Source organism: Stegodyphus dumicola, chromosome 5 (genome assembly GCF_044657685.1).
Source record: "Stegodyphus dumicola isolate Sdum_Otavi_A_Nest chromosome 5, ASM4465768v1".
NCBI lineage: Eukaryota > Metazoa > Arthropoda > Arachnida > Araneae > Eresidae > Stegodyphus > Stegodyphus dumicola.
In genome coordinates, this window is record NC_140772.1 from 49,688,937 (window position 1) to 49,700,944 (window position 12,008).

At 31.5% G+C, this 12,008-nt stretch overlaps 1 protein-coding gene across 5 annotated transcripts in view; it reads right to left on the minus strand.

Moving 5' to 3' along the window:
• LOC118190059 (tight junction protein 1-like) overlaps nt 1–12,008 on the minus strand; it is a 663,736-nt gene that overhangs the window by 42,499 nt on the left and 609,229 nt on the right. For all 5 annotated transcript variants that reach the window (XM_085816638.1, XM_085816637.1, XM_085816639.1 and 2 more), the window contains 8 exons: nt 10,529–10,700; nt 8,848–8,937; nt 8,015–8,063; nt 5,288–5,418; nt 4,767–4,815; nt 4,045–4,195; nt 3,843–3,945; nt 3,661–3,709 (listed from right to left, as the gene is read on the minus strand). In XM_085816638.1, coding sequence (XP_085672764.1) covers nt 3,661–3,709; nt 3,843–3,945; nt 4,045–4,195; nt 4,767–4,815; nt 5,288–5,418; nt 8,015–8,063; nt 8,848–8,937; nt 10,529–10,700 — 794 coding nt within the window. The remainder of the gene's footprint in view (nt 1–3,660; nt 3,710–3,842; nt 3,946–4,044; nt 4,196–4,766; nt 4,816–5,287; nt 5,419–8,014; nt 8,064–8,847; nt 8,938–10,528; nt 10,701–12,008) is intronic.

Here is a 12,008-nt window from a genome sequence, read left to right on the forward strand (position 1 = left end):
CATGAAAATAATAAATTTAGCTTTAAAATTTAAAATGCACTCCACTGTTCCGAGTAAAACCAAAGATCAAACCTAAGATGCGACTGGCTGCAAAAAAATCTAAATGCCTTGCTTCATCTTGAAGATATAATGACGGTGTTCTGGACAAATGGAACAACTCGAATATTAATTGGAATTATTCAATTTGTCCAGGATGGCCCAAGGTTAATTTTTTTGGTTAGCTCTTTAAAAAAAGTTACTTCTCCATTTCCCAGCAGACGTTGCTATGGAAACCAGGCGAATTCTTCAACAAGCTATCGTTCTGTTTCTCATTTTTTTCTCATTTGAATACACCCCACCCAGACAGGAAACGATAGAGGGAATCCAGACGTTACTGATAGGGTCAGTCTGATTCTATCAATGATGTCAGGAGTCCCTCTATTGGCCTCTTTCTGATCTTATATTTATAGCTGTAATCGGCTGTACTTAACTTTATTTTAACACATGTTCCCTTAAAAGGGTTTTTAGTATTTAATTAGAAATCTTCTTAAAAGAGGTTTTTTTAAACTTGGCCTTAAAACTACACTGAAGTGCCACTGAATTAGGGATAGGTAGTCAATAACGAGTTGGGCCTCCTCTGGCCTTTATAATGGCTGCCAAACGACGAAGCATAGATTCAATAAGTTTCTGGAGGCATTCTACGAGAATGGTGTGTGTATTGAGAATACGGCAAAGCACACTAGGGCTATCTGCCTAAGGGGAGGGATGCCTTTCGTGGAGGACTTTCTAAGGGAAACTGGCTCGTATACACGTTACACATGGGGAAAACCACGAAAACGCCCATGCAGCCAGCCCGTTCGCGGGATTCGAACCTCGGACCGAACTACCAGTGTTCAGCGATTTTACCGCTCGGCCGCTGGTGGGCTCGCATTCTACGAGAATGGCTTGCCAAACATAAGATAGAGCTGTCTATAATTTAGGAAGAGTCGCTAGTGTTGTGTGATGAGGTTACAAACTTTTGTCCAAAACATCCGAAAGATGCTCAGTAGAACTTAAGTCAGGGCTCTTATGTAGCCAATTTACGACAGAAGTCAGAAGAATGCTCATCCAACCAGGCAGTAGCCAACTGGGACTTGGGAGAGGTGCACTTATCTTGCTGGGATACTCCATTTCCGTGTGAATGACAGGACAATATAAATGGATGGAGATGATCGCCCAGCAACTCTACGTACCGAATCATATTGAGGGAGGTTGCTACTAATACCAAAGATCCCAAACACTGCCAAGAGAAAACATCCCACACCATGATTACGCCACCATGGCCATGTACAATTCCAATTTGCCATACAGGATTCATGGCTTCATGAGTCTGACACCATATTCTCAGCCTCCCATCAGTCGGTTAATTAGTCGGAATCGAGACTCATCACTCCTTGCTACTTATTTCAAGTCCACTAGAGAGTCTATTCTCTGTATTCTCTTGCCCAGGCAAGAAGTGCAGCTCGATGGCATGCATTCAGCAAAGGTACTCACGTGGGTGTATGGCTTACGAAGCCCATATGGTGAAGCGAGCGTTGCACGATCCTTTTAAGCCGTCTCACACCACGCTTGTTCTAGGCTAATTGTCCTTTGCAATTTGCCCGATCGCTAGTTCTTTATCCGAGCATCCGAATATTCTCGGTATACTCTTGACACTGTCGACCTTGAAAATCCTAGCCCGCTGAGGATTTTGGAAATTGAATGGCCCATGCGTGGAGTGCCTACTATCTGTCCGAGATTAAAGCTGTCTAAATCAGAAGTTTTACCCATCCTGATAATTGAAACAAATGATTAACAACAACCATAGTACTAGCTGTATGTACATATACCACAACTTCCTTACGTGAGCACAGATGCCGCAGAGCGCTATAAAATTTGCATAGCCATGTCTATCCCTAATTCAGTGGCACTTCAGTGTATTGACATTGTACTAAAATTAGAGAGCTGTTTTAGCTAACAACATACCAAATACGATCTAAAGTTATATTTGAATTTGCCGCTCACAAAAGTTGCCGCCCGGGGCAAGAACCCCGGCTTGCACCCCGCTAGATCCGGTACTGCGATGCAGAAGAAAACACGAGCATTTGAGTATGTAAGCAAGATAAGGATGTAAATTGAAAGGAATTGTGAATATGGAATATCAAGCCAGATGAGCCGTTTCTTTGTACTCAATACTGCAAATATTTAAGTAAAAAAGAAAATGAAAAAGGGGGTTATAGAAAAAGTGTCGACATCAGGGGCATAGTTTATTTCACCAAGATTATTTATTCCAGAGGATGCAAATTCTGAAGCATGAGAATACAAGAATACAAAGAGATCATTACGAGAAGAAAGTAGAGAAATATCAGGCCGTCTCCAATAGTCTGCATTAAATAAGAACGTTATGTTTCCCGATAATGTAATGCGCCTGTCAACAACCTCTCTTTTTTTAACGGAAATTTAAGTTTTTACAAATAGTTTGCACACATTGTGGTAACATAGGACGTGCAATAATGTTTAGCCAGCGACATTCGTCATATTGACTGAAAAGCTACATGTTATATTTTGTTTTATGAAATAACACATTGGTCCGAAAAATGGTCGCCTGAATTTAAAAGCAGCTTTCAAGTTGTATTCAAAATCCAAAAAAGAAAAGTCATTAAAAAGAAATATATATATCCTTTTCATCCCCTTATGTGCATAGCAGTTTGTCATTTTGGTAAAAATAAAGTCTAATTTATTGAAATACCCAAACTCTTTCGTGACACACAGCCTGAGAAATTGTTCTGTTTGAAGAAAAGGTGATGAATTCATAAAGGCGCGGCCACTTTAGTGCTTTTTATAGAGCTGCGGAAAAATTTTCAACAATTCAGCATTTTTCATAAGCGTGCAAGCACGATTACGCAAAATCTCCGCTTTTCATGAAGGTTCCAAAGATTGATTTCATCCCCTGCTTAATTCATTAATCAATAACTGAAACAGACTTGTTTCAAGCGAGAAACAGATCTTCGATTTGTGCACTCTTCCTTATGCCGCCACGTTACGAAGCTTTCTGTGTTTTCGAACAGCGGTCAACTTGCATGAAAATATGGCACCTGTATATGCCTGGCCATTCCTGTGATGTGATCCCTTAAAAAGTTCATATAAACATTAAATTAAAAGTTAATTAGGTTTTAACTAAACATTTCACACTTCAGAACATCATACTAACATATATAATGCCAGGTAATTGCTTAAAGGAATCAATATACACAAACAGTGAAATAATAATAATTCTAATTAACTATGATGAAATTACTAAAAAAAGTTTATAATTAAATATATACAAAAATAAATATATTAAAAAAATTACCGAGTCTAATAAAAATTAAAACTAATATTCATAAAAAAAGAATTTATTAAAAACAATTCAAAAAATAAACAGATTTTATAAAAATTCAAAAAGTATTTTATAAAATTATAATACTTCCTTCAATAAATTTAATTCTAATATCTATGTGAAGAATAAATAAAAGAAATTTTGGCTATCAAGTAAAATATACTTAATAAGACTTATCACAAAGATGATTATGATAGCAACAATTAAAGTTACATAATACAAAATAAAAATTATTAATAGAGAAAAGTATACTAGTTACATTTATTTCTTCAATAACGACTCACCTGATATAAAAAGAATCTCCCTTTTGATTATTTATTACATCTTCATATTCTATAAAATTGTGATGAGATTAGAAACTCATTAATTAAGATATAAGATGCAAATATCCAAAATAATTTTTATATCAATTATTATTTACTAATGTCATAAATGTAAATGTTGCTGAAATAATGTGGCCATTTACCATCTTTTCTGTACTGAACTATTAAATTAACTTGATCCTGAATACCAACAAGTAATGCAACAGCTTCTTCTTTGGTAAAACCTCGCATATCAATGTCATTCACCTTAGAAAAAAGTAGATAAAAATGTTAAGTATTTTCATTACAAAAGTCTCCAAACTGAAGTTTCTGATAAAAAGGATATAGTAAGTGATCTGAATTTACCTTTAATATCTTGTCACCTGCCTGCAGACCTTGTAAATAGGCAGATGTACCAGGCTGAACACCAGTTACGAAAATCCCAACTTCATTGCCACCAGTAAGGCGAATACCAACTGTGCCATCTTTCTGGAATGATATGAATCGAGGATCTGGTCTAAAAGATTGAAAAGAAGGCAAATGATATATTTGTAACATATTTCAAAATGCACGCATAATACTATATTTAGTTCTAATTCAAATTTATTGAAAAATATTTAAATAAATAGTTTATGAAAATAAAATTAGCATTTTTATTTCTTATTAAGCTTAATATAAAATATGAGAAAAGTAATTTTTAAAAAAGTAACTTTTTATACAGAACATATCAAAGAATTCCAAAAGCTGAAAAGTCTATAATAATTTCATTGCATTTCTGCCTATATATCAATCACTAAATGTAAGGAAAATATATAGTGCTTAAATGTAACTGAAATATTTCATTATTGTCTCAACTGCTATCAATTAATTAAAACTGTCTGATATATATTACAGATCTCATAAGCACAATTTAGGAGCCCCTTCTTCCCATTTCATTTTCTAATATTATTCCTTGTAAGTATTGTAAATGAACACTGAAGTAAATTTTCATTTTCATTTAAACGTGATTTAATAAACCATTGAAATAACACATATTTTAACAATTATTAATTATTCTGGTATAGAGAGTTTAAACTATATGAACTTACGGTGAAGAAGCCCTGTGAAATCCTTGTTCATAATTATCATGTCTTCCATCTAAATTTGAAAGAAAAGTGCACAGATTTAATAGATAATATCAATAAGAAAAAAAGAGATGAATGATAGAAACTAGAGCTGTAACAGAAGAATAAAGCTTCATTCAGAAGCTAGCTTGATTATCATTAGTGGTTTAAGCCGAACTTCGTTGCTAAGATTTACGGACTTTGTCTTAAAGTTCTAATTTTTAACTTTATGCCAAGTTGGTATAAGAACTGCCAATCATAGCGATGCCAACATTGGTCGATGGTTTCGCTGAGTCAGCTATACATTTATACAAACGCAACTTTCCCTTTTCTGATTGGCTTAAACCAAACAGGTGCGAATGGGCTTAAAATGATTTTTACACCTTAAACCACAAAACATTATTAACGTTGTCTGAATGAAGCTTTAAAGTCTGAAAATCATACAATTATTGTCACTAGAGAATAACAATAACTGTAACAAAAACAAAGTACTAGATGGGATATACCTTGAGGTAAAGGTGGTCTAGGTGGAACATACATATCTTCCATCCTATTAATACTAATTGGCATATGATTTCCAACATCTGAATGGCTGAGAGTATTGTCTGTCACATTGTGATTCCAGTTGCTCTCAGAGCTGCAATAAAAAATACGAATAATATGAAATTTATTTCAGTCAAACTAAAGTCAAGAATTACATTTTTGAAACAGCCTGCTGTAGGGCAACACTTGAATAAATATAAAGAAAATAAAAATAAATAAATATATAAAAATCTGATATAAACATGACTTCCTTACACAGAATATTAAATTATATGCATTTTTTTCTGCATTTCGTTTCAACTCATTCCATCGAATTTTATTAGAGATATATTTCTCATTCAATTAATTCAGTTCTCACTTCGCGACAAGGCAAAGATATATGAAACCTCAAAGTATCTTTATTTAAAATTGAAAAATACAGAAAAGTATAAAACATAAATACAATTAAAACAATATAAAAACAATTTTTACAGTTAAAATTAGAGTTTCTACGCAAAAACAAGCAATTCGACTAGAGGGCAAGAAGGCAGATTTTTAGGTGCACAAAACTGAAAGTTTACTTTTGGCCTCACTGGGCAAAAAGACACTGAAGGCTTAGAAACTGAATCTATTGTGGACGCTATGCTGAGTAAATATATGGGATAATTTAATAAGTTAAATGATAATTCCAAAATGAATTAAGCATGATTTCATTTGCAATAATAAAAGAAGATGTTATCTTTGTTGTTGTGAAGCTTAGTTTCTATAGATTGGCAACAAATCCACTATTCTACTAAGTTTCAAATGTAAACAAATATTACTGCTATGGTTAAAAAAAAATTAGGCTTAGCCGCACTTAAACAACATTTAAATTTTTGATAATTCAACATTGCGTGGAAGTTAACTAAAGGCATAAAAAACTTAACCAGAAGATAAGAACATCACAATTCAATCATTTTAAAGCAAAAAATGCACAATTTAGCAAAATATAAGAACAAAAAAACTGAACTCAATGAGCCGAGTAACAGAGTGGGTAGAGGCCGATTGCCACCAAAACGGGAGGTGCACAACTACATGCTATAGCAGTATACAAAATTTCAACGTTTTGAGGCTACTCTTTTCTGAGTTACGCGAGATACATTCGTACATACGTACGTATGTACGTACAGAGGCCACGAAAAAATTCTCTTCTGAATCCATTTTAAATTAGTTTTATAATTCGTTTTGGGAAAAAAGTATCCTTTTTATTCTGTCCTTACGTACAGATGTCACGCAAAAACATCGTTAAATTGCATTCGATAGCGGTCAAAATGGATATTTTCGTTGAAATATGGTATTTACCTCATGCAAGGAAGTAAAGAATAACAGTTAAACAAAAATTGGAAATTTATTTGAACAGATGGCTGAAGTCTCTTTTGTAAATGCTTAATAAAATGTAAGATTAAAAAGATTCAAATTTCGTTATCTGATATCTGGAAAACATGTCGCATTTCTTATGTCCTGTCTGCTTTTTTTATGTCTATAAATATGTGTTAATCATCTATGTAACTTAAACCCATTTAGCATGTCCCTATTAGTGAGAAAAATCCCTTACTGCATTTTATGCTTCCATTTTTGTCGTGTTATTTTGTTTTTTGGAAAAAACATTTTGCTTTCGGTTGACTTTACAGGTTTTCACAAAAGATGAGAAACTGTCATACTGTCTGATTGAGAGAATTGTCATACTGTATGATGATGAGAAACTGTTAGCTACTTAATAGTAAGAGAAAATTGTAAGTAAAAATTATTACGAGCTCCATGAAATATGTTTACCTGTGTTCAGCTTACATGACTACTTCAATTAACAAAAAATATTTCTAGCACACTTTAAAACACTTTGATACAGAATAATCTTTTGCACGCCAGTGAACAATATTAAATTTTCCAGTCTAGTTCAGACATCTTGACTATTATTGATGTAATTTATAAAAAGTATAAATGGTATGCTTTACAATGATTTGATTTATGATATTATTGTAATACTCTTTTCTCTAATATTGTAATTAATGAAAGATGTTTGTAATGCTAATATTACTTGTTCTTGTGATTGTGATATGTAATTCTACTTCTTTATTTTTATTTTTCTCTTGGCTACAATTGGCTTCAGAAAGTAAATTGTAATCATGTAGGCAAAGGGGGGGAAGAAATTTTGATTGACGCAGTTGGACTATAGCAGGACGAGGGGGGGATTTTCATTCGTGTAGTTGGAGTACACCCAAAAAGAAAAAACATAATGAAAAAAAAAAAAAAAAACTAATTCTCTTTCATTCTTAAAGACCTCTTTTAGTTCCTTTTACTGACAATGACCTTTTTATGAATTCACAAATAACATGGTCAATTGATCCATCATACTGTATAAGAAGAGCTAGAAATTACTAGCTTTCCTCTCTTGTATTGTTACAACCTCTAAATACTTTTTTTTTAATGGCGGCAACAGCCATTTTTAGGCTAACCTCTAATTATAAATATAAGCTTTATGTTATTATTTACTAAAACGTTAACTAATTCAACATTGTTTACTAAAAAACTAAGCTAAGTTTAACTTTATTTAAATAGCTTTTTCTAATTGCTAATATTTAAAGCTTAAAAAGTAATTTCTAATTTTTTCTTAATGACATACATGCATATATATCGCAGTATCATTCTGAAATATTTTCAAATGTGATACTTACCGAGATAAATTATTCTTATCCGCAATTTTTTCTATTCCTGATTTAAAATCTACAGAAAATTAAAAATCAATTTGAGGCTATAAGTTTTATATAAAAATCACAATGCCATTTGCATATTAAATACACAAATATCAAACATGTAATACATAAATAACAGAAAATGCAAACAGAAAATTTTTAATAAATTATGATTTTAAATAAATTAAAGTGTAAATTTGAAGTTTTTATGTAATGAATGCTACAGATTCAAAATCTTCTCTTGAAAAACGTTTACATAATTCAAAAATATTCACAGGAGGTTGTAATACAAACACAATTTAAGATTAAAGCTGAAATAAATAAATCTGGTTTATAATTTATGCTCTATTTTATGGGTAATGGTAAATTCCGTCCAAAATGTACTAAATTAACAATTATTTAGAAAATTACTTCAATCTAATTTAATGACAAAAAGGCCATAAATAAACTGAAATCTATTTTTCTTTAAATTTCATGTTTTATTTCAATCTTAAGGTGATTAGATTTCAGTTTAGCAACTCCTTACTAAAAAATATATTAATTGAAAAATATTTGTTTGGTTACAAATTTACTTAGCTTAGTAAGGGGGGGGGGAGAATGAAAAATATTATTATGCCCAAGAGTTTAGCAATGTTAAAAAAAAAAAAAAAAAAAAAAAACCCTTACTTTAACATTAATGTTTTTAATAAGAAATATATCCTCCATGCAACAAAAACATAAAGTGTTTGTGTAAGAACACTCAATTAAAAGGCATACAAATATATATGCAGAGATTGTTGAAAAGTTAAACTTCAAAGATATTAATTATTACATACCCCTTGTTGGGGACTGAACATATACATTTTGATTGCTCCAGTGTGGGCGGGACGTAGAAATGTCAATGAAACTTGGTGAAGAACGAATATCTGTTGGAATGCAAAGGTGAATTTAAGAATAGTTACTAAACTGAAAAACATAGAATTGCTTCAGATTTAATAATTAAATGCAGAAGGTAAACAAGAGCAATATACGCTGTAATGTTTACGTACGCTGAAATGTTATATTTGTTAACCGAAATGCTGAATTTTCCAAATTGACAAAATTCTTTGATCCCAATATTTATACAATTTGAAACTTCGTCATAAAATGTCTGATTGTAAAAATAAATATCTTAAAACAAACTCATCTTGAAAGAAACTAAGGCCCATTATTTCCCGCATATCGATCGGCGAAACTGTTTTATAAATAACTACGTCAATTAAACATAAATACGTTTGAATCTTTTATATTGAAAATTCTCCTCCCCTTTCTCCTAAAAATATGTACTAGAATTAAAGGGAGATGCTAAATATGCACCTATTACTATTTTTAGATTCAACTATTACGAAAGTAACAATAAAAGTAGGGGTTCAAAAATTTTAAGAGTGGGTCGCTTCCAACATAAGGCTACAAAATTAGCTACTGAATAAAAATAAATTACCAAAATAAATAATACTATTTAATATTTCGGGGTTCTCCAAGCTAAAAGTATTTTAGGAGGCGTTTTGCGGAACCTGCGCGAACTGGTTGAATCCAAACTGGTTATATTTTTCCTCAAATATTTCTTAAATAAATCTTAGTGAATGCCTCAAATAAAATATTCTTGGGTTCGTAATGGATTGAACGCACACAGAATCGATAAAATTGATAAAACAACTTAATGAAATTTATTTTACCAAAAGATACACTTTACAGTTTTGGAACTTCTCACAAAAATGCTCATGCAGCTTTTCTCAGTATCGCAAAGAAACATCAGCAGTTACATTTCAAACTACTAAGAACGTTAGGCACAATACAATTCAAAGCGCATCTAAACAGCTAAAAACGAAGATATCTCCATACTCCGAAGTCGACTAAGTGAAAAGTTGAGAATATCCGAACAACTCTCTCGGGGCATATATAGTTTCCTCCGGATGCCGAGAAATCTCCAGCACCTTCCGTTTCTCGAAATTACTATAAGGCATATACGGTTAAAATTACCTTATAAATGCCGGTTACAGTTATAGGAATCAACTGTAGTTATTTAAATACAATACCAGTTACAGTTACGCAGGAAAGAGAGCAAAATGTCGCCAAACGGTCACCAAGCTTGGCGACGTCTGGCGATTTCTCGCAAAATTAGAGACAAAAATTAGTCATTAAAAACCATCGCTATGGCGATATCTCGCCAATTTAGCCAGATAGCCATTTATCTTCAACGTTTAATAAATTTGCCCCTGTGCTGTTATTTTTTCTGCAGAGTTTCGTCACTTAAAGCATTTCACCTTCCATTATATAAAAAATACTACAAAATTCGTAACAATATATTAAATGTAATTACAATACCTGCTATATTGTGTTCTAATGTTAGTCTAATCTAGTAGAAAATAAATTTCTTAATTTATGTGCCATGATACGTATTAATTAAATAATAAAATATAACCTACTAATTTGATAACATAGAAGAAATTTTAATGATTTAATGCAGTCATGCAGTACCTTTATGTGCTGTAATATTTGTTTCAGGAATATATCTGTTTGACCAGGGATCCTGAGATTCTGAAGATCTAATGCCATCTCTCCGAACAACTAGATGCAATTTTTCTTTTGTATTTTCAATTAGTTTCTTCGCTTCTTTCAGGGTTAGACCATCAAGACTGCTGTTATTTATCTGCGGGTAAAAAAAAAAAAAAAAAAAAAAAAAAAAAAAAAAAAAAAATAGAGAGTTTTTTTTTAAAATTTAATCAACTTTAAAACTACTGTACTTCTTTTGCATTTAAAGGGACAATATCTTTCTTCTGCAAAGAACTCTTTCTACTACTCTCCATTCACTCTGATTATATTTTTATATTAAACAAATAAACAAAAAATTAAAGGGCAGTACGTAGAGTAAGATCTTAATTAGCTGAGGGAAGCAGTTCGGATAATAGGTTTTTATATTTCAGAAATTATAATTTTCATATTTCAGGTATTATAATTTTCAGTAAAGTCCTGAATATACTCATCAAACAATTTTTCATTATACACACAATAACTGAACGAAAGAAACAAATCTGGAATATTAAAGACTGCATGAGTGCAGCTGGACAGAAGAATAGCAATTATGAAAAAACCTTTAAAAGGATCCAAGAACTTAACTACCGATTTTCAGAGAACCGGAAGTAATCGGAAGTTTCAGAGAACCGCACCACACTTGAGGTATTATTTCCAGGTTCTCTCAACTTTGCCAACACTGATTTTTGACATATCGTTCGAATAATTCAGGCTGTACTCACAGATGTGTCAAAATTTGTTCAAAATATATATCAAATGTTTAAATAAAAATTTTTTATGACAGATATAGCATCAAGAAAAACGTTCTTTTCTTAAATAACCAAATGACTTTTACAAGGTTTACAATTTATTTTTCTTTTACAAGTTCTCATCATTCTAACATTTGGTGTTTAAATATTTATAAATACATTTAAGCAATTTTTTTTTTCAAACGTTTATAAAAACTCGGATAACTGTAAAACAAGATTTATTTTGCTTACAATTACCCGAATTTCTAAGATTTATTAACTGGTACAAATTCCAATTACCGAAAACCAACAGCATTATTTTACTGAATTTGCTTTCTTAAAATAAATTTACTAGTTTATTTACTATTCCTGAAATAGATCTAAAATTTAAAATTTATATGTATTTTAGTGAAGACTAACTTTTTATTTTACGCATGAAAAATTAATATTTCGCGAGAACTACAAGCCAATTTTTATTAGATCGCAAAAATTTCGAATTTCATTTTTTGAGGGGGGCGGTTGTTACATAAATATGAATATATACAGTGAAAATCGTTTAACATGAAACTGAGGGCATTTTTTCGTGTTAAAGGATATTGGAAAAAGAAAAAAAAAAAAAAAAAAAAAAAACATATATTCAACAAAATTAAGTTTATTAGAGCACATTTTACTTATATGTATATATGCAGTATATATGC